The sequence below is a fragment of the Apis laboriosa genome, unplaced genomic scaffold (assembly GCF_014066325.1).
Source record: "Apis laboriosa isolate Shangri-la unplaced genomic scaffold, ASM1406632v1 scaffold1_cov151, whole genome shotgun sequence".
Taxonomy (NCBI): Eukaryota; Metazoa; Arthropoda; class Insecta; order Hymenoptera; family Apidae; genus Apis; species Apis laboriosa.
In genome coordinates, this window is record NW_025222279.1 from 1,236,969 (window position 1) to 1,260,411 (window position 23,443).

General features: G+C 45.8%; 1 protein-coding gene across 3 annotated transcripts in view; it reads left to right on the forward strand.

Annotated features, from left to right (window-relative positions):
* Positions 1–23,443, forward strand: part of LOC122712281 (rho GTPase-activating protein 20-like) — a 176,267-nt gene that overhangs the window by 62,614 nt on the left and 90,210 nt on the right. Inside the window, exon 1 of one of the 3 annotated variants that reach the window (XM_043931802.1) lies at positions 16,670–17,934. The exons of the other annotated variants lie outside the window; for them this stretch is intronic. Within the exon in view, the coding sequence (XP_043787737.1) occupies positions 17,626–17,934 (309 nt within the window). The 5' untranslated portion in view covers positions 16,670–17,625. Of the gene's footprint in view, positions 1–16,669; positions 17,935–23,443 lie in introns of those variants that run through there. 3 annotated transcript variants of the gene reach the window in all.

Consider the following 23,443-nt stretch of genomic DNA (forward strand, 5'->3'; position numbering starts at 1 on the left):
ACCCGTCGAGGACTTTGAACCCCGGCACCCTTTCTTTCGTATCCTCCTCCTCCACCTCATTTTTCCCCTCTCTACTCGCAAACCTTACCCACCTCGACAACAGGTTTAATTACACACGCGTATATACGCGTGTATTCGTGTTTTTTCCGAAGACGAGATAGTACAACGCGATCGTGATCGATCGGCCGATCCGCGGCGTGCCGAGTCACGTTCTCCGGGGACATTGCAAAATTTCGTGGCCGCGGGGACGAAAAGGAATTCGCGCGTGCCTCGAACTTCGCAAGAAACAACATCTCTCCTCGAGAGCCGCCGATATAAATCTCGGCTAGGTTTTCGCGCTTCTCTCCCTCCCCCTATATCCCGAGCGTTATGCAAATTATTCAGCGAAACGTACTCACGCCACGCTTCGTCGTATTCTCTTTGAAGCTTAGTCGAGAAAAATTGCTTTTCCTCTTGCCGTGGTGGCGCGTATCCCAACGCGACACGCCACGCCGCGCCGATGCGCGCGTGCATGGAATCGGCAAAATACGAAATGGCGTGTACGTATGCGTGCACGCACACGCGGCCACGGTCACGCGCCTGTGTGCACTTTCACCGTCGTGCACGGCGGAACTGCAAAGTAGCCTACATGCAGGGCGTTAAACTCGGCTCGCGGCGGTTTGATCCGCGACCGAGAATCGAGAGATATCGATCCGTTGCAACAGCGGCGCGCACAATTCCTGCAACGCAGGGAGGACAAGTCTCCGTTTCGCCATCGCGTCTCGTACGCTTCCCCTTCGATTCGGGACATCGATCGATTTATTCGATAGAGGACGAGTGATACGAGGCGAAATCCGAACGGTGATTTTCGATTTCGATTGGCAGAATGATCGTATCTCAGGGGATTATATTTTTATCGCACGCTTCGTTCCTCGTCTAGTACTAACTAACATTCCCCGTGATGAGCTTAATTTACGGCGGAATTTACGGAATTCTCATTCATAGGGCGTATTATTATTTTACAATTTCACAGTAATGGCCGGGTAATATCGATCCGACGAAAACGTTCGACACCGTTGGAATTGATAGGATATTTACGCTGCTACGCCGGCTGGTTAGCCAAGTAACCAGCGAACATCATCGTTCCACGCAACACGCGGTTCCTTTGTAAATCCTCCTCGATGATCCCGCGGAAAAATCTTAATCCACCGTAATTTCGTTGAAACTTTATGCATCGGAGGGGGGAAACATACTCTACGTGCCTGGCGAGTCTCGAAGTCTCGTTCCGGGAGGAAGGGAGGGGCATATCTTCCGGTATCGTCGATGCAACACGGGATCCTCCTCTCCGTGAACGATCTTCGTGATCTCTCGCTCTCTCTCTTATTCTCTCTCTTTCCCGCAATTTGACCAAGTGACCGGCCAACTATATCATCAGATACTTGGAAATTGGCGGGCGATACGTGTCCGCGTTCACGCGGCCATCTCATAAATAATACACGGGGCCAATTTCTCCGCGTGGATCGGCGCCGAGTATCGAGTTTATTCGCGAATAAGGCAGAAAGCGACTCGTTTTTCATATAATGCCCGTATCGAGCCTCGAATAAACTCGAGTGCTGAATTATCGAAGTTAAACGATCGAAGATTGATTATTATCGGCGTGTACGTCATATATATGGGGGTACGAATTCTTGGAAAGAGAGAGAGAGATTTTTTATGTAAAGTAAGAGAGTAAAAAGAATCGAAAAAGTAAAATCGATTTCGAAGAAAAATTAGATTTGGAAACTATGACGAGATCGTCGTGAAATCAACGAAATTTCGTAATTTATTCTTTTTCGATCGAATTTTTCATCTCTAAAAATCCTCCAACAACCTTTCCACCAGTTTCTTTCACTCTTCCGCGTGAAGAAACTTGGAACGCGTGGAGGAAGGCACGGCTCCTGGTGGTAAATTGATCGATGTGCGTCTTCCGTTTTCGAACGGGATTAAACCTCGGGATTAAAGATTTACGAAGACAAACAATCGATTCTATAATTTATACAGCTTCATCGAAGCGTTTACCGCGGGTTATTCCCCCTACCCCATCGCGGACAAATGGTTCGTCCGCGATTTCCGAAGCGTATACGCGTCCGAGAGCGGTAATAAAATTTCGTGGGGAATTTATTTATCGATTCGCCGCGTTTAAAAGCGCATCGGTGCGGCCAGATGTATTCTCTTTGTCGGTGTTGGCCGGGTATATATCTCCGCGAAGCAGAACCGCGCGTACCTTAGAAGGTAGACGCGCGATAACCGACCATCCCTTATCTTCCGCGATTCTAAGCGCGAGCCAAGCGGTTTCCATCGTATTTAAGGCTTAATCCAATTTCCCCCTATTCACGATTCTCCCCTCCTCGCCTCTCTCGCGAAAAGATCGCCAGAGTAACGATCCGCGTTTACGTTCGACTAATCGTTCTCGATCGATTTTCCCACTTTGCTTTCCGAATAGATTTACATTCGTGGAGTATACTGGCTACTCGTAGAAAATATTCTTGGCGTTATTTTATTTTTTTTTTTTTTTCATCAGATTCTCCAAGTTTTGATGAGTAATTTTCCAAAAGTAATAATTTTGTCATTTTCCTTTCTAAATAAATTTACACTCGTGCAGTAATGGATACAGGAAATGTTCGTGCTCGGCGTTATTATTCTTTTTTTTATTAGGTTCTAAGCTTTGATGAGTAGTTTTCCAAAAGTAATAATTTTGCCATTTTCCTTTCCGAATAAATTTACACTCGTGCAGTGTAACGGGTACAGGAAATGATCGGCGTTATTTTTTTTCCCATCAGGTTCCAAGTTTTGATGAGTAGTTTTTCAAAAGTAATAATTTTGCCATTTTCCTTTCCGAATAAATCTACATTGCAATATACAGGAAACGTTCGTGCTCGGCGTTATTTTTTTTTCATCAGATTCTCCAAGTTTTGATGAGCAATTTTCCAAAAGTGGATACACAGTGGATGGATAATATAATACTATATTAATAATATATGTTATCTACCTGAAGCGAGCCAAGTAGAAAGATTGAATAGGCAATTATAACGTGACAAATTTATGTCCCAAAGATTCTTACGACTGCGTAAATATGTAATATAGTCATACGCGGAGATTCGAATGCGTGGAAGCCGCATAAGCGCGCGTATTTGTTCAGCTGAGGCCGCGTAGCTTTGAATTTTTTTTTTCTTTTTTTTTTTTTTTTTTTTTTTTTTTTTNTTTTTTTTTTTTTTTTTTTTTTTTGCGAAAATTCTCGAAAGAGCGACGACCTATCGAACCGGAGAAACCGGACACCGGAAGTCATCGCCGGGAGGAATTTTTGAAATAACGTAAACCGTTATGTTCCCTCCGCGAGCGTAAAACCTGCGAATAATAAAAATTAAAATTAGACTTCATCGAAGTGGAGGAAGTTCGTGAAGTATCGTTAAACGTATCTTCGTGACGAGTAATGTAAAATATGTATCTGTCCGTTCGTGAGCGTGAAGTAAAAGGGAAAGCCGAACGAGAGAGAAACGAGAGGATTGCTTTCCTTTTTTTTTTTTTTTTCTTCTTCTTTCTCTCCTCCCTCCCTCCCTCCCTTTCTTTCTTTCTTTTCGTTCGATCCAATTATTCGACCTGGCCGGATTGTTATTAATGTAACAACGCCGGGAACAACGGCGAAATTGCTCACTGGATGGTGATGACCGGTGATCGGATCGGTTGAAAAAAGAAATGATGGAGGCGACGCAGTGAAATCTCTCGCCGCGTTTTTTCGATCGGCCGGTACTTGTATTTGCGCTCTCCGCAACCTGGCCACCCAATGCGTGTCCTACAAAAGGCAAGATCGAAACGACAGCGAGAGGAAGTCGACCGCCTCTGGACTTATACTTATACTTCCCCGCCCGAATATATATATCTCCTCCTCGAGGTGTCTTTATCGCGGTTATTCGACAACCACCTGGATATTCGTGGTTATCTGGTGGCACGGCCGGTTCGTAAAATCGTCCAACAATCATTTAGATTACGGAACGGTTTGGATAAACCGCACTGTGAAAACGAATAATCCTACGAATAATATTCACCTGTTATAAAATTACACGCTATGCATTATTAATTACGTTATTGTTCGATATTATTCACGATGAGGAAAGTTTGATAAGAAAAAGTACGATTACTGCGTTTAAATTCGATGGGGTGCTTTTTCGGGATGCTATCGATCTATTTATTTGAGGAGGGAAGGGAGAGAGAGAGAGATCTGTTCATCGATCCGAGAATTTTAACTAAGAGGATCGTCCCGAGGGAAACGATATTGAGAGGCATACTGAAAAGAATGTTATTTTGATCCTGAGATATTTTGAAACGCGGTTAACGAGAAATATTAGAAATATTTGGAAGGGATTATACGTTTCTGCATCGTTGCCGCGATATTACTCCAAAATGGAAATGTGTCGTTTGAGATTCATGATGACGGAATCGTGATTTTGGAACCGTGCGGTTTCCGCAAGATTGGCATCGACTGTGCATTAGCGGTACCAAACCGACTCCGTTACCGCTCTTTCTTTCCTTCGGATATCCAGCCAATAGTATAGCGATAGTAGTAGATCGTTATTAAAAAAATATCTGAGATGAGCATCTTCCGATTCTTCGTCGTCCCTCTTATCGTCCACTCGAGCCGATCTTTTACCAAATTTCGTTTCGACGAATGACGCTCACTTTTCAATCGTGTCGTTTTCACGCGGCGAAAACGGAAATTCTGACGTTCCTCGTATATTATCCTCGTCGTTCTTCCCTCCAGGAAGAGAAAGAGAGAGAGAAGGAGAGTTGAAAAAGAGATACGAATGTGTCGATTTATTATCCTGGCCTGATAAAAGTTAACAAGCCATTGACGCGCTTCGTTTTTCCTTTCTTTTTCTTTTTCTTTTTTGTTTCGTTCCTTCTATTCGTTTTGGCGCGACGATGAGATTAACGGGTCGGTTAATCTGGACGAGAGATTCGCAAAGAGGCTCTTTTTTTTTTTTAAGAGAGTACACGAAGAAGCGAGTAAATGACATCGAAATTACATGTCATTGTTTCTTGAACGAAAAAAGAAAAAAAAGAGAAAAAGGAAAAAGAACGAGTTCTCGATACGAACGGTTAATTATCGTGAAACTACCCATTAACGACATCGTTATCGTTTCACGGACACTCCGGTTAATGAGATTTCCCTCGAGTTTCTCTCCTATCGACGATCGAGTATATGGGCAGAGAGACTCGTTGTAAAATCAGTCTTACCTCGGTTTACGACTTTCCTATCTATCTGGTATCTGCTACTCGGCACGTGAATGTCCGCGTGTTGCAATTTAAAATTCGCATAAATAAGACCGGGGGAGGGGGGAGGGGGGAGGAAATTAGAAATTTGTATCTCACGATCACGCGGTGCAAAGAATTTTGCGCAAAATTTATCACGTCATACCACGCGGCACGCATGATGAATTCTCTCTTTCTTTCTCTCTTTCCCTTCATTTTTCTCGTATTCCTCCTTCGAAGCTCACGATTCGACTTCCGTTAATTCCTCATCGAGGAATCGACAACGTCCGGGCCGAGATCTGTTGAGGAAGGTCTAACCGGTCTTGCGATTCCTCGTATATAACGAATGAGAAAGAGAGAGAGAGAGAGAGAGGTGGACGCGTATATACAGCGCGTTGAACGTTTCACAAAGCGAAGCTTTCACCGATGGAAAGCTAGCCGACGGCCAAGGTGGCCGAGCACCTTGACGTTCAAGCTACGTGTACACGTAGTGGGTCAGAAAAATTCGTGCAGCCTTTAAATGGGCTTTTAGTTCGCGTAAGGTCGTTGAAAGTGGGCCGTGTGCGCGGCAGTATGGCGCTCGAATGTAATTGAGAAAATGAGCGGATTTATGTTCGCCGCCGAGGAGATCGCTGCCTCGTTACGTTCGCAGCGAAAACTAATCTATCGATCTCCTTCTCTCTCTCTCTCTCTCTCTCGATCGATCGACCGTGAGATTTATGCAACGTCCGACTCGGTTAATTGGTTCATTCAGATCTTCGTGCCAGGGACGATTATTTATGTACGCGATCATCTCTTAACGGGGAGGGATCGGATCGCGTTAATATCATCGAGATGGAATCGCGGGAGAAAAAGAGGAAAAGGGAGATGTAATCGAGGAGAAACGAGAGACACGCATCGAATTATCCACGCATGACCTTCGTAAGGTCGTTTAGGCGACCTTCGCGCGAAAGTGTCATCTACAACGTGTACCTCGCCCTACCTTGCGAGTCACTCCATCCGTGAAACAGGTATATACGGGGAAACGGGCGATAAAATACGCGCGAAATCTTTGCAACCGTGTTCCTGGAAACCGCGTAACCAGCCGTGCAATTTTCTCGTGAAACGACAGGTAGTGTGCAACTGAAACCCTGAAACTGTGCAACTGTTGTTGCACAGTTCCAATTCCTCCGCTTTGGAATTTCCTCCTCTCCCTCCCTCTCGCGTCTCGAGAATTTAATTCCCGAACAATTCCGAGTAACTTTCGAACGTCGTGCTGTTTTCGGTTATCATCGAGTAGGAATTTAATCTCCAACCGATTCACCGAAGTGCATAACTTTCGAATGTCGTATTGAATCGAATATCATCGAGAGTAGATAATTCCTCGATGGCGAGAATGTAATTTCGAAGAAATTCGGAGCAAAAATTTAAATTAATTTTTGGAAATCATCGAATAGGAATCTTTAGTATCGTCGAATAGCAAATTCTTCGCAAATAATCGTCGATTCGATTTTTCAAAAGAATAACTTCCAAACGTCGTATCCTCCCATTTCTCAAATCTTCTTTTTAGAATAATCTCCAATATCGTCTAATAGAGCAAATTTTTCTTAGATAATCGTCGATTCGATTTTTCAGACGAATCCAGAATAGATTTGAAAATGTTCGCGTCGTAATTAATCCACTTCCATTTCTCGAATAATTTTGAACGAATTTCCTTTAATTTCCATAAAAATTCTGAGAGCAAAAATTTAACTTAATTTTTGATAATCGTCGAATAGGAATCTCCAGTATCGTCGAATAGAAATCTCCAGTATCGTCGAATAACAAATTTTTCGCAAATAATCGTCGATTCGATTTTTCAGACGAATAACTTCCAAACGTCGTATCCTCCCATTTCTCAAATCTTCTTTTTAGAATAGGAATCTCCAATATCGTCGAATAGAGCAAATTTTTCTCAGATAATCGTCGATTCGATTTTTCAGACGAATTCAGAATAAATTTGAAAATGTTCGTAACTAATCCACTTCCATTCCTCTTCGAACGAATTTTCTTTAATTTCCATAAAAATTCGGAGCAAAAATTTAACTTAATTTTTGATAATCGTCGAATAGCAAATTCTTCGTAAATAATCGTCGATTCGATTTTTCAGACGAACAACTTCCAAACGTCGTATCCTTCCATTTCTCAAATCTTCTTTTTAGAATAGGAATCTCCAATATCGTCGAATAGACAAAATTTTTCTCAGATAATCGTCGATTCGATTTTTCAGACGAATTCAGAATAAATTTGGAAATGTTCGTAACTAATCCACTTCCATTCCTCTTCGAACGAATTTTCTTTAATTTCCATAAAAATTCTGAGAGCAAAAATTTAACTTAACTCTTCCAATATCGCAAATTTTTCGCAAATAATCGATTCGATTTTTTCAAATTCAGAGTAGAACGTCTCTTCGTAATGTCCATATGTCTCGAATAGACGTTGAAACGAAATCTTCTTTAAATCTTCCTCTTCTACAGTTCCTCGAGAAAAGTAGCAACGACCTCTCTTGTGCTACTCTCTGTTCCAATGGCGGGGCAAACGAGCGCGTTCGCTTTTCTACGATCACGTCTCGGGACGGTGGTGGTGTGGTTGCTACACGCGGCTCCGGTAAATCATAGCTCTCGGTGTACGCGTACGTACGGCCGAACACGCACTTATTCACGCACCGTGAGGACGCGTTTTGCATGGCTGTAACTGGTATTCTCTCGGCGGCGCTCGTAACGCGGATTGAATTCCTGCCGGTCCGCCTCGGATAAGGATAAGGGGAGGCTGGCTGGCTGGCTGGCTGCCTGCCTATGCCGTAATATCGAGCTGGATATCTCCACTCCTCGTCCCAGCCTCGAGATCGTGTGACGTCACTCGTAACTCCTTTAGGGGAAACAGACTTCCGCGATACGGGGTCGCGTTGCGGGCCTCGGATGGCAATAATGGCGCCTAGCCTGGCTCTCCACGTTGACGACGATCGTTCCTTTGTCCAGGGACGGGTTACGTGTAGCTCGCGACGTCCCGTGATAGGGAAACGCTCGAGGTCTTAACTAACTAAGTACTTGTCTTTGTTTCCTTGAATGGGGAAGAGGGAGAAAGAATGTCGTACGTACAATTTCAATGTCGCCAGCCTGTACTTTATTGTGGAAGTAGAGAAAGGGATTATGCACATTTTCTGAATACGTACAAGGTGTCTCGTGGATTTTTTCCTCCACGAGACAATGGTAGATTTTTCTTTTTTCTTCTTCTTCTTTCTCTTTAAGCGAGAAATAAGAAAAAAAGTAGAGATGATCGCATGCTTTTGAGTTCACAAGTTCGGATGAAAAAATTCGATACGAGCTTACTATTTGTTAAGAGACGTCCGTTCAAAGAATTCAATTCAATCATAACGCGCGTTGTTTATCGGTAAACAAACGTATACATTGCACGCTTGTGTTTAACGAGAATCGCGCGTAAGATTCTACAAGAAGCCGCCGTCGAAAGAAACAGATTCCCCTTTGCGTGAAATAAAAGACACGTGTTGCAAAGGGTGCAATTAATCGGTTGGGAAGATACGCCGTTTTGCGTCGGCTACGATTTGACGGCACGTCTCACGGTTTTCTGGCCGCGTTAAACCCACGTTCGGAGAGGGATCTCGGAGCTAGCAGAATCGTTTAGCGCGGCGAGGAAAGACGGGGCGGTATCATCGATACGACGTCGAGTCGTATCGAGCCGGCTACGTCTCCGTGTTGGAACACGGTGTCTAAATAGCATCGTGAACTCGAGCTCGATGCGCGTCGTAAGATCGAATCGTTCGAGGAGGACGGGCGAGGAATGGAGGAAAGGGAAAAAAGAAAAGAAGTTCGAAAGAGGGAGAGGAGGGAGGAACAAAACGGCGTGGTCGACGCAAGAAAGGAAGAACGAAAGAACGAGAGAGAGAGAGAGAGAGAGAGAGAGAGAAAAGACAGAATCTGTGAGAATGTCCTTCGAGAAGTTCGCCCACGTTCGTTTTTGCTTCCGAAAAGCAAGTTCTCTCGGTGGAGTTGTTCGTGGAACAAAGTGGCAACGCGAAGGATGGAGGGAGACGGCTCGAGCGACCGGTACGTGAGTCAGTCCAAAGGAACCTACCCGGCGTAAGGTACCCGGGCGGCAGGAGGATTCTTCTTCTTCTTCGCAGGACGTTGCACCGATGCACCTCGAAAAGATGTCGTCTCTCGATCCCCGGCCCGAATTAGGAGGCGAGCCGGCCACGATCACCGCCGCCCCCTCGAATTTTTTCCTCGTCTTCCCTCTCCTCTCCTCGCCCGATCTTATCCCCCCGCGGAATCCCACGCGGCGTATATATATATATATAAATCGAGACGATATGACGCTTCTCCAGAGAAATTAATCGCGATCTTTCGTTCCGTTTCCAATCTCTCTCTTTCTCTCTCTGTGTCTTTCTTCTCATCTGTTCCCTCCCCCCTCTAGAACACGATGTCGGTACATAACCGCAACAAGGGACATCGAAACGGTCTTAGACTCTATAAATACGGTGATCGGCTATCATTGGCCGAGAAGCGACAAGCCACTTCGCGGGCAGAGAGATCTCTAATGACGGTGACGTGGGACTCGGGCGTCGTTTATTCGAGACACCAGATGCGAGCAAGAGTTTTACGCCAACAATATTACGATGGACATTTCCATAAAGGACTTTACGGAACCCTTTACTACACCAATTTGCGGTACCGTTAATCCAGGATCGTCATTATTGGAACGAGCGGGTTTCGAGCAAGTACACGGAGGAACGCCGCGGCACGCTTGTGCTCCGAAGCAAAGGCGTTTTTCCGCGCTTTAAAGGCTCGCACGCAATGCGGAAATAAGCGCTCGAAGGGGGAGGAAGGGGGGAGTTGCGCGTCGTTATCACACTTTTGCGGAACGGACCCGCCACGAGCCTTTGGATCTCGAGAAATCGTTCCATCTCGCTACTTTCGAACTGTTCGCGCCGCTCCATTCGAGGCGAGGTCGCGTTTCGTTCGAACGAGTTTGCGTTGAGCTTTTAATATCTCTTTTTCCTTTTCTTTCGATGAAGCGATAATTCGAAGAAACGATTATTATTGTATTCGAGCAAATGTCAAAACTAGTAGAAAATTCGCGATGTGATAATAATTAGAGGAGCACGCAACGAATTATTTGTTGATTAATGTTTTTAATTTTACAAGAGAATATATAATATAGAATATCTTGTTATTTCAAAGTTCGTTAAAAGTTACGATAAATGAAAACTTTTAGAAAGAAGGAAGAAATATTTGACGGTTTCGCGAGGCAAGTTTTAGCTGCTTCTTGTGCGAAGACGATGCACCTTTTGTTCACTTTTAGATGGTTTGGTCTAGGAAGGAGCCGGTACGAACCGTTAGGCAATAATCCACAGTCATGAAAGCGCTACGATGCCACTCCAAATATTTTCGATAGATGCAATAACCTCCTGTCTATAGTTTCCCCATAACCTCTACGAATCTTTCAACACCCGCTGCTCTCTCTCTCTCTTTCTCTCCGTTTTGTCGAAGATTTAACATTTCTTGCGTATCAAAATCTAAGACCTCCATCGCGATTTTCTTTTCTTTTTCCGCGCCGAGATCGATCTCTACAGGAAGCGGAAAAATTGCCACCATTCTCGTCAAAGTACTAAGTATCCTAAAAGCAACTTTATTGTTGTTTTCGAAACAACTAGCTACGCACAATGTCGTGGCGAGATTATCGACCGATAATGAAATCTAAATTGCAAATTGTGAGAGGATATATATAACTGGCGCTCGTTATCCAATGGAGCGATGCTCCATTGTCGCACGCGCTCTCTCCTTTTCACCCGAGTTTTCTCTCCGTCCGCGAGGATCCGCCGCGTGGTCCTGGCTCGGTGGCATGCGGATGCCTCGTGTTTCAATACCCATTCGAAACATTCGCCGTCTACACGCGAAACGGCCGATGGCAATATGCCGTGGACCGTTAAGTGGCGCGACCTTAGTTGGATCTCGAGGTAAAAAGAAGGAGAGAGAGAGAAAAAAAAAAGAAGTAAGGAAAAAAATAAAAAAATAACTTGTACGAAAGAGAGTTGGGAGCATTGTCGAGACGATCCGCGTGCGCGATCCATGGGATGCACGTCATTCTTCTTCTTCTTCTTCTTCTTTCTCTTCCTTCTCTTCTTCTCTTGTTTCGCGATCGATAATACGCGTTTCTTTGAAAAATGATCGGTAAACGATTATTACGGAAGCGAGATCTCGTAATATCTTCGTTTGCCAAGTTCTCCCTTGGGGAGAAGGGAATTAATCGGTTATCCCCTCTTACGTAAGATAGAAGAGGGAGAGAGATTTATATCCCAGGGGGGGATAGGAATAGGTGCAACGATAGAGGAAAATCGATTCGTCGAGACGATGGGAAGGAAACGTTGCGTGAGGGATATCCTTTTCCGAAAAGGAAAACACGTGAATGAGATAATGGGGCGGGCTGCGAGACATAAATTAAGATATTATCGCCACGGTGTCTATGAGCGGCGGTTCCATCGATTGTGTTCATTATATACCGCGTGTTAAATCTTCAACCGCGATTACATAAATAATATATATCGCGATACTTATCCGAAAATCCGACCAAGATTTACGATCGCACCTCGCGTGAAGACGAAGCTTTTGAGCTTTTGCAAGTTCGGCGATGTACGAGGAGAAGAAAGAAAAGAAAAGAATTGCGCGCGTGCCAATGCGGAAACAAGTTGCGTGAGGTCAAGGCTCTTTGGATGGAGGCTCTCCTCGATTTTGCCTTCTCTCGAGGAAAAGATAAGGACGTAACGATCGGATACCGGTTAATTTTGACGCCTCGCCGTCCGAGATCCGAAACCACGAGGAGTTTGAAGAGTTTTCACGCGAGACTTTGATCATTCGTGGTCTACAGGAATTATTCGGAGGACGTGATTGGAATCGTGAATTTCATCACTTCCACCACTGCTGGAACTAATTTCTGAAGAATTGGTCTAACGGTCTGTCTGCGAAAGGAAATTAATTAAATTACCTCTGTGTTTACCGATTCGTAGATTTTTCTTTTTACGAGATTACAACAAGCCCCCCTTTTTGGAAAGAACTTTATTTTATTTAAAGCGCAGAGATACGGAAAATTAATCGATTTTCCATCGATTTTCTGATATTATCGAAAACAAAAGAGGAGAATTGAAAGAATCGGGCTTCACCGAAGCCGGCGAATTCCACGCCCATTGTCGAGCCATTTATTAATACCTCTCCATCATTGACCTTTCCATTAACCCGTTTACGCAAGCACACAACCGTGGAACAGCCGATGGCCGACGAAACGGCTCGCTTGCGAGAGAGAGAGAGAGAGCGTTTGGATAGCGCGCGAGTTATTAGACCGGTCTTTGCGGATCGTTATCGTTCCCCGATCGATGGAATGGAAGTATTTCCTGGCCGGGACTCTGGCGGCGGCGTGCATTCGCGACTTTCACGAAGAAACGATCTCGTTCGCGGCCTTAACTCTCGATCGCATAGCTTGTTAAACGGGACGACTTGGAGTCGAGAGAGCGCGCGCACGCGTCGGTGAAACGTTGTAAATCACCGTTCTGTTTGCCGACCGTTTCGAATATCTACGATTCTTGTGTCACCGATTTTTCACGCACGCCTACCAACGCGTCTATCTTATCTAAACCGTTCCGTATCGACTTCTTTCGCAATTTCCTCCTCCCTCTCTCTTCTCTCGCGGTGGAATTCGGCGGAAGCTGGCTCGGCTCGGTTCTGGCGCTCCGTTACAACCACGGATGTTTTATCTTGTATCTATCTTTTCTTTTATCGGCTCGTTGTTGAGAGAGTGAGAATCTTATCGCTTATAGTTGCATCGTCGAATCGCGTTTTATCTCGCGATTGGGATCGATTTTTTTTTCTTCTTCTTCTTTTCTTTCGTGAGAAGAAACGAGAAATCCTTCTTCTATCGGCAGCAGACGGAGAGGAATATTTACTTATAGAATGATTACAGCTATGGAGAAATTTTGAAGGGAATGTTGTCATTCCACTTTTACTCGAGCGTGAGAGGAAAGTTGTTTAAAAAAATTGCGCGTAGAATTTTTTAATAAGTATTTTAAAATCCAACTTGAATCTTTTTTAACGTAACTTAAAAATTGTTAACTCGATCGATTCGAATTAAATCGGAGCGCACAAGAATCTAGGGTAGAGGAGGAGGAAATTTTACATGTCTATCCAAATATTCCTTTCACACGCGGCATTCGTGCCTCTCTTTCGCTAATTCTCAGGAGTGATTAATCCTCGAACTAAAGTGCTCGAGTCCGCAAAAGTTTCCAAGGCGGAACGTTTAGATTCGCCCCTCGTGGCGAGAGGAAATCGCGGTTCGGCCACTTCCTGCGGCACGTTCACTTCCGTCTCGCCGTGGCTCTCTCGGCTGATAATCTCCGAAGGCAGGTCGTACTGAAACGGCGGCCCGTGGTCGTTAATTTCTTGGCGGAGTGAAACCTGCATGGAGTGCGCAGAGAGATCAAAGGATAATATTTCTCACACTGGCCGACAGTATAATCGGCACGCAACGTTTCCCTTCTCGTGCGCTTCTCTCTTTCTCTCTCTCTCTCTCTTCTAAGAGAGTTCTCTCTTTTCTTCGTCGGGGGAGAAGAGAGGAGGATTTTTTTCACGATCTCGATTGGGCCACGAGATCGTGAATCCATCTCCGCGACACACTTTGGCCACGATCGAACTCACTTTCGAGTTCGTGGAGAACGAAGACCGGAAGGGAAAAACGAGCTATCGATCGACGTATCGCTTCCGTGGCCTGCGACGGAATAATCGATGGCCACGGTTGATCGGTCATCGATTTTTCTCTCCTCGATCGTTCGAGATTGGCCTTCCATGCAAATATCGCGGCGAAAGTTTCCATTATAAACGCCTCGCCTCGCATCCTCCCCGTTTTTACCGATATACGGATATACAGCGCTTATATATAGGAAGTGAGCGATGAGATAGATTGTGGATTATAATAATAGATAAATAATCGTTAGAAATTATTTTTTAAAATAATGTTACTTGAAACATTGGGGTCCGGTTCGTTGCGACTTTCCGCGTTCCAGAAGAACGGGAGGAAAAGAGATTGGAAAGAGAGAGAGAGAGAGAGAGAGAGAGAGAGAGAGAGAGGGGAAAAAAGAAAAGAACGGCCGAGAAGGGGAAGAAGATTCGTTGATTCGTTCGTGATAACTGGGGATAATATTTATTGCTCGGTGGATGTTGGTGGTTTTTTGGCATTCCAGTTTCTGAGATATTTTCGGGGAACGCAAAAACGATTGGATCCTCTGCGTGCTCGTGACGGACGGTTCGTTCAATCGGATAAATGTATGTGGAACGCGAGGGAAGAAGCAGGTTACACAAAACTGCTCGGTATAGAAATTATTTTTCGAGTTATGACTGGTGTGAAAGGAATGCACGCAACGCGCCGCGACCTGATCTAATCAGATATTTATGGCGCTTTGACGTTATCTTCGATTCAACAAGCGCTCGTGTACCATTTCTTCTCGCTCCGCGTTCCAGTTTCGCTTCTCGAAGCGTCGACGCGCGAACGTCTGTCATAGAAGCTTCGAGATCACGAGTGATGAGCCGAAACTACGAACGATGCGTAAGTATCACCGCTCCGTTATCGCGTTATCTGTTACGATACTTTTACTACGCAATCGCGGGACGAAATCGAGGATTGCGAGAAGAAGAAAAAATACACCGCGGAATGACGCGATTTCGCGATAACTGGAATTTATTCAACCACCTTTCCACCTGTCTTGAAATTTAACCCTCGACCGACGAAAGAAACGAACGGAGAGACGAGATTTTCATTCACGGCTTATCCTTCCCCTATTTTATTCCTTACCCATCTTGGATAATGAAGAAGCAAGAAACAAACGGGGAAACGCCCCGTGAGACGAGATATTCGGTTTAATTATTTCATATACGTCCAACAGGTAGGCAAGTAGGATAAGGCGTATGTGTTTCTAGTTGCACGTCTCTTGCGTTTTATCGCATAGGTGAATCGCGACGCGGGACAAGTAGACTTCCGCGAGACGAGTCTACGCGAGAGGAGACGAGAAAGACGATGAAGATGAGAGACGAGAGGCGAGAGGAAGCGACTCGGAGATCGACTTAACCGCGCGCGTATACTCGTCGTGCTTGTTACGGGGCGAATCTCGATCGTCGGATCGGGATCTCCCGTAATACGGATTCTCACGGATTCTCTCTTCGAGCTCGAGATAAGAAGGAAGAACGAGGATACGGAATCGAGTTAATTACGCGTGTAATGATAGATACACAAATGGTCGAACTTTTTGAACTTTTGGTACTCATTTCTCGAACGATATAGTTCGATGAAGAGGAGGAGGCAATGGTCGCGTCGATTCTCGAGTTGACTCGCATCGTCCTTGAAATCGGCGAGTTACGCTGTCGTTGATTATCGGATCGCGATTCTCGATGAGAATCATTGGAAGGTCGGTCGTCCTGTTAACCCCGTCTATCGATAAAAGAATTCCTCGAAGACGGTTTCTCGATTCCACTCTCGTTTCCACGTCTCGTTGCTTTCGTCGTGGAAGCTGCGGCATCCTCTCCGTTGTGTTCCGCACGACTACTCCCCATTTATCGCGTCCGACATGCGAAGAATATCACCGCCGAAGCAACCGAGAACCAGTCATCGTGCCATTAATTAGCCGGTTGACGCCTAGAAACAGGAATTCATTCCGGGGTCAGGTATTATCAATTGCTTTTATCGTTGCCGAGACCGTTACGGCGGGACACGTTTCGCCGGTTGCAAATAGAGTACGATGCACCCTGCGGTGCATCCACATACTCGGTTATATATATATATATATATATATATACGCGAATCTTGGAAAATCAATTATTAATTCCTCCTCCTTTTTTCCCTTCTCCTCTCGAAAAACCCGTTCCACCCGTTTCCTCTAACGTTGTAACGTTGTCGTAAGAGCCGTATCGATCGTATGGACGAAACGTAACCGTAAGCCCGCGTAAACGCGTTAACGCGTCCGTCAACGGCAAACTGGACGATGGAAAGGAAAAGATGGAAGACGAGGGGATGGATAGAAAAATGAGGCGTTATTAGAGAACGCACGATAAAATAAAACCTTTTAAACGGCTCACCACTCGCTCTTCGGTTTCCCGAGAGAGGAACGAACGACGTGCAAGGCCCGAAGGAGAATAAGTCCCGATCGCCATGGTAACCGGTGACTCGGTCTCGCGGCTGGCCGTCGTAGATCGTCAAACTTCGATCCGGTTCGTACGGACTCGTCCGTACTCGGGCATTTCCGTGGAAGCGAGGCCAACCGGTCGGCAGACGCAGTCACCGCGCGACCAGTTCGATTCCGCACGTAGCCAGTGATCGGTGCTCGTGGCGTGTGTGTGTGTCGCGTCGCCTCGCGTTCACGTTCAATCCACGGAATCGTATCCTCCTCCCGTGTTGTTGTTGTCACGTCTCACGGGAACTGCGCCGCGCTTCGTTTCGCTTGCAACCTCCCGTTTTCTGAAGCTTGGAACTTGGAAAGGAAGCCGCGAGAGGATTCTCGCGAGGGGGAACGAGAGGGAACGAGCGGATGCGCGAACAACGTTGCGGGGAACCGCGAATCGCGGAGGAAAGAAACGGTGCGCTTTGGACTACCGCTTTAAACCGTGTTTGAGAGAGAGAGAGAGAGAGCGCTGCTACGCTGCGCCCAAGGCAAAAATACCTGTGCGCCTGGTTTCGAGTCGATCCGGACCCTCTGACACGTCGCTCGCCACTTTTCTCTCCTCTCGAATCGACGAAACGTGCCGCCGGTAGGCGTACGCGAATACGCGTAGAAAACGAGCGTATTGCGTCGCCAACGAGACTCGAACGGACACGTTCCAATCCCCCTATCTTAACGACGTCGTAGCAGCAGTGTTTATTCGGTGACCGATTTCTTTTTCTATCGCGCGTTATCTCGCGCGCCTCTGTCCATCCACACCGAGTTTCGAACGCTTGTGTTTTTCTTTTTTCTATTTTTTTTTTTCCTCCTTTCCGACGACCACTTTGTTGTATCAACAAACGGATAGAGAAAGAGAAAGAGAGAGAGAGAGAGAGAGAGTGCGTAGCAGCACGCGAGGCAAGTGTGTGTACCGCGGTATCCGTTCCAGGAACCACCTGTGGATTTCGCGCGAAGCATCGAGTGACGGAAAGTGCATACGTACGTATAACTGTCCCCGCTTTGGAGGAGGAGAACACCCCGTGCATGTTGGCACGAGGTGAACTCGTCGCTCGAAGGCCCGGGCCGTGCGAACGATCATGCCGATCAAGTCCGAGTGAGGGAGTATCGTTTCGATCGCGGGCAAAACAGGTCGAATGATGACCATGTTCGGGACCCTCGTCCAGAGGCTCACCTCGCCGGTGACCTCACCGACGAGCCCTCGACGCCGTTTCAAATCTCCGTCCCGTTGGGAGGTGCAGAGCGACCCGGAGGACGATCCGGCCGCTCCGGTCCGCAAGTCGAGGGCCAAGCATTTGTTGGATAAGCGCAAGAGCAAGAGCAGGGCGCGAGCTTTGAACGTGCATTCGGAACAAGTGCAGATGTGCAACTCCGGATGGCACGACGCCGCGTTTCCGCCGCTTCGTGGTACCAAGAGTCTCGGCAGGCTCGACGGTATGAAAGAGGTGAGTCTCGATTATTATTTTCTTTTTTTTCTTGCTACGCATATCTCGTATGGGAATAGGATTCCTCGAGATTCCGGTGTTGCGTAATAAGTAAAATTAAGTAAGCAAGGTATACGTCGAAATTCCTCCGGCGTGTCGTCATGTGTGCGTGTAACTTGCGCAGCTTGGAATAATAATCAACAGTCATAATATGGTCGAATAACGCATTTTATCGATTAACGATTTGTCTTTTCGAATCGTTGTTAAAGAGTTTAGTTAACGGGCAGGTTGAACCTTGAAGAGAATTTCGAAGTGGATGTGTGTATTGCGCGATACACGGATATTTTTGTATCGCGCGCGTGTTTTATACGTTTCTTCGATGCAAATCTATTAACTCGGTAATATCTCCGGCTCATTCATGAGTGCGTCGAATCGAGTTGACATTTGATTTTCCTCGGTGTAACGTTACCGATTAAACTGCGCATTTTTTTACGCAAATTCGTATTCGAATACAGAGGTAATAATATAGAGATTTTTTTCTTTTTCTCGCTCGAATTTTTTACATTTTTTAGCGGACGTGTACAGCGTTGTGTCCATACGCTCTTTCGAAATTTCCTCGGTAAAAATACGTTCACGGAAATGCCCACCGATGCGAAATATTTAAAAACGAACGAACGAATTTTCGAATCGAATTTTCGGTCGAGATAAAATGTTATTGTTACGTTATGTTATTATATACGTTCTAATAGAGTAACAGGAATTTGGAGGTTGGAGTTGTTCCGCGAATTCGAGAATAATAGTAAACATACACGCGACGCATGGTATGTGTGCTTACATCGTGTGTCAGTCGTGTCTACGCAGTTTACCGATAACGTTCAATACCGCGATCGAGAACGGGTTTCTCCGTTTTCTTCCGTCGAAACCGCGATCTCCGCAGAATCAAGATTCGAGAATCGGGGATATCAGGATTTGCGCGATTAATCGTGCGAAGCGTTGTTCTTTTCCGTAGCTTTTTAATTAAACTTAAACTTCACGGCGCGAGGTGCCGCGCAACCTGATTACATAATTGCATCGCAACGTAATACCAGTTTTTAGACCGGCGTTTTTTGCGTTTTTAAACTCGTTGAGCCGCGAGTTTCGCTCGTAATCCGCGCTCGCTCGTGATTATGTAGGCGAGCGTTAATGAGTTTTTCTTTTTCTTTTTCGTTTTTCCCCTTCTCCCTTTTCCTTTTTCCTTCCTTTTCCTCGAAAATGTCGAGACGCGGCCATTACCTCCTCATCGCATCCGTGACACGATCGTAGCGACGTGTAACCGGAACACCGGATAGGCGGTGGGGAAAGGGAGAAAAAAGAATAAAAGAATCACGGAGCGAGCGGAATTTCTCGCTACATAGGCGAGACGAGGCTCGTGATGTATGTGTGTGTGTGTGTGTTTACCTCGATACTTGGAACGGATCCGATGATCGTTATCGACCGTTTTCGTCGTATATTATCCGAGACTACGACAAAACCACGTTAGCAAAGTTTTTAGTCACTTTTTTTGAAACAATTGGATTAATTTATACTCGATGATGGATCGAAATCGAATCGAAAACTTGGGATCGCGTTTGTTATATAATTAAATCCTCGGCCGTGTATTCGTTCGATCGTGAAATCGTATCTCGCGTCACGAATTTTCCGAAACGATTCTCGACTTCCTTCCGCGTAACGACGATGAAAAACGGCGGTTCGTGGAGCGTAACAGTCGTATATAAATCGGCAGCTTTCACCGAGCGTGATACATCTTGCCACGTCTCCCGTAACTCGAGCAAATTGTACTCTTTCCTTCTCTCTCCCCCCGAACAGCGGGACGCGAAATTGCGAGTAGGAAGATAGAGAGAGAGAGAGAAGGAGAGAAGGGGGAGACGGTGGGTGCAGAGCGGCCATTAAGTGTCGTCCACGGAGGTGGTGCGTTTCGTAATTCGACGAAATTGCACGGTTTTAACGACTCGGTATTTGAACGACGACCTTTTGCGCGTTTCTCTCCCCGGCGCCACACACGGGGGACCAAAGAAATATATAAATACACGCGTGGATCGGCGGCGGGGCATTAAGACCCCCGAGTAAAAGGTTGGACGTTGCCGAATGCTCGTAATTCGAGCGACTCTTAACTCTTAACGACGACACCGCTCCCTTTCGTCCTTCTTTCTCTCCTCCACTCTCGCGCCAACGGATGCGTTCCACCTCTCTTCCCCCTCCTTTCTTTCTTTTTTTTTTACATATACATTTTTCTTTCGCCGAAGAGGAAGAGCGCAGCTCCAACTGGCATTAATTTCGCGCGGAAGAAGAAAGAAGATGGATATCGTCGAACGCGTGTAGAGCGAGCAACTGGCTACGCCAACGCAGCCCCCAACGACGACGCTCTCCAAGCGTCTCCACCTCCCTTTTGGAGAACACCGTTCCTCCAAAGGAAGGAGGAGAGATCGGTGGAGAAACGCGAGGGGCAGAGGCTCTTGGAAGACCTCGACGAAGATAGGGATCTGGCGGGGCGCATCTAGTTAAATCGCGATGTATACGGGAAGGGGGAGGGGGATCTCCTCTCTTCCTCGAACTCGATCTCGGTGTATAAGAGAGGCACGAGGAAGTTCCGGGCTCTCTCTCTCTCTCTCTCTCTCTCTCTCTCTCTCTCTCTCTCTCTCTCTCTCTCTCTTTCTTTCTCTCTCGAGATCAGATAAGATCGACGATCTTATGGTGGTGATGGAGCACGGTAGCCGAATATCCTCAACATCGGCCCTCTGAGCGAATGCTCGATTTTTTCCTCGCGCGAGGTCCTTGAACGCGGCCAGTCCTTGAACCATCTTCCCGAATAGGGAAGAATTCTTCCGAGCGAAATTTCTTCCCTCGCGTTTCAAACGAGGATTGTGATGGAGGAGGAGATGGGATGGAATCGAAGGATTTTCAATCTCTTTCATCGATACCCTTCGATCGGATAAGAATGCTTATCGAGGGATAGAAGTTGTTTGCACAGGCGCGTCGATCGTATGATCGAAAGATCATATGGGCGCGTTGCTTCGTTTTATTTCTTCTGCGATACGATCTCGATACAATATCACTTTTTTTTTTTTTTTTTTTTACAATATCACCGGTATTAATATCTTGGGAAGAACGAATTGAGTAATCGAGTGAATTTTAAGAAGGTTTAAGAAGCGTTAAGCTTCGTCGATCGGCGCCGGCGGTATAAGGCGGCTAAAATTCCTGCTCGATTGGAAAGCAACAACTCGCGAACAGGCCCATTGGCCCTAAGGCTCGAGCGCATACCGAAACTCTGAATCAAGCCTCGTTTTCGTTCCCCCTATCTCTAGATATACGTCCAAGATACGTTGATCGTTATCTCGGCGATATTCGAGTGATATTATCGCACGCTTGAGATTCGCAGAAACTTTGAAAATTCGTAAAAATTAACGACCTTCCTTCCCGATCCCTCTAATTTCCAATCGAGAAGAAAAAAGGAAGAAAGAAAAGGAAAGGAAATCACGTGACCGATGCGCCCTCCCTTCACGATGATTTACGCCCGAGCCAGGGCTAAACGCGAAACGAATGACGAGAGGAGCCATCAATTTCGAATATATCAGAAGGGATTAGTCGAAAATGCGTGGCGGGTTTGCCGTTGGCGTTGCGTTTTTTATTCGCCAGAAATCCGCGTGTTGCTTTTTCTCTTCTTTCTGGGACGAGCCAAGTTCCCCGCGGGTGTCCCCGCCATTGTTCGGACGAATTCGAAAAGACGTGGCAGAAAAAGATGCTAATTGTGAATATGAAAATCGCGACGGGGGTGTTCAGCCATCAAGTTTCGTTCTTTACGAGAACGATCACTCCTCTCCTTCTCTCTTTTGCGATTTTCTTCTTCTTCTTCTTCTTTTCTCTCTCTCTTTTTTCTTCTTTTTTTTGCATCCCTTAACACTCGCTCGGTCGAAGGAGTTATGACGAGTTGACCGTTCCCGAGGCCACGAAGATTTCGTAGAAAAACGAGTCTTGTTAATGGCAAAAAAAGCTGAAGAGAGAGAGAGAGAGAGAGAGAGAGAGAGAGAGAGAGAGAGAGAAAGGTTCTCTCGAAAACGTTTCGACCGTGACATTCTTTGATAGTCCCTCGACCTGTCCTTGATCCTTCCTAGAAGATTTGCTTGATCTTCCCATCGAGACCGTTGTGTTTAGATATAAATGGCTATGAGAACGATGGAAAGGGCAGAAGATGATAAAAATACGTAACGCGCATATTTTATCGCAAAGTTTCGATCCTTATCCTTTAACCATTCCCCCCTCTCCTCCTCCCTTTTTTCTCTTCGCTGTAATTAACCATCCTTCGCGTTAGCCTCTCTCCCTTCGTCGATCCTCGCGAGAGATATCACGTGAGATCGTTCCATCGAGTCGCCCTCTCTTATTCGCGCCTCTCTATTCCGCAATTTGTTTTTCGCACGACGTTTGCTTTTTTCCCCTCGCCTCGTCTCAGCATTCTTCCCGATTGCTCGATTCTCGATTGCATTTTGATCGATGAAACGACGCCGTGTAACCGCTTCACCAAGAGTACCAAAGCGTATGAATAATTAAACGAGCCGTGACATTAGCCGCGTTATCAGAATGTAAACACACCGGGGGAAACGTGAAGTGGTTCGCTAACGTGATACGTGCAACGATATATATCGACCTGTTGTTCCGTTTCATTGCCAGCTAAGATTTCTTTTTTTTTTTTTTATCCACGGTTCTCTCCTCTTTCCATCCGATTCACGATAAACAATAGGTGATGAATTAATTAACAATCGTATCACGCATCGTTGAAGGATTGATATAAATTTGTAAGATTTGGGGAAAATTTTAAGACAACTTTTTCCAGCAAGCTAAAATTCCCTCAACTATGCTTTTCATTTCTTTTCAATTTTTCCACTCTTTCGCTCGTAAAGGCGCGTGGCGAATATAAAATATCAAAGGCGATGAATCGTCTCGTTACACCTGACCATTAGGGCGTGTTTAGGGGATTCGCGAGTTATCGTTCGAGGCCAGGGATCGTTTAACGAAGGTAACCTCTTCTCTAAAACGACACGCCTTCGTCGGGGAATGGAAGGAAAAGGGAAAAAAGGGAGGAGGAATGTTGGCACTCGCGCGGCCTCGGGATCGTTAACTGCCAGGGAAACGTAATCGCGGTAATGATCGCAATTAAATTCGTGGCAATTCTCTTCTCCGGCTCTCCTCTCTTTCTCTTCCTCTTTGCCCTCTCGTTAAGGTGTGCATCGTGATTAAGGAAGCGTGGTGAATCCGTTTGTTTCGTTTCCCGTCGCGATCCAATTTATTCTTAGCAATTAATAGCTGCTACCGAACGAAGTAGATACTTTTGCATTTCTGTACGAAGAAATTCTTCCTTTCGCGTTTCTTTCAACGTTTTCAATTCAAGCTTTTTTTTTTTCTTTACGTCGAAGATATTATTCTTGGAAACGGAAGCGAGGCATAATTGAAATTAGAGGTTAGAGAAAACGAAACCATCTTTGGGACTGTAAGTCTTGTC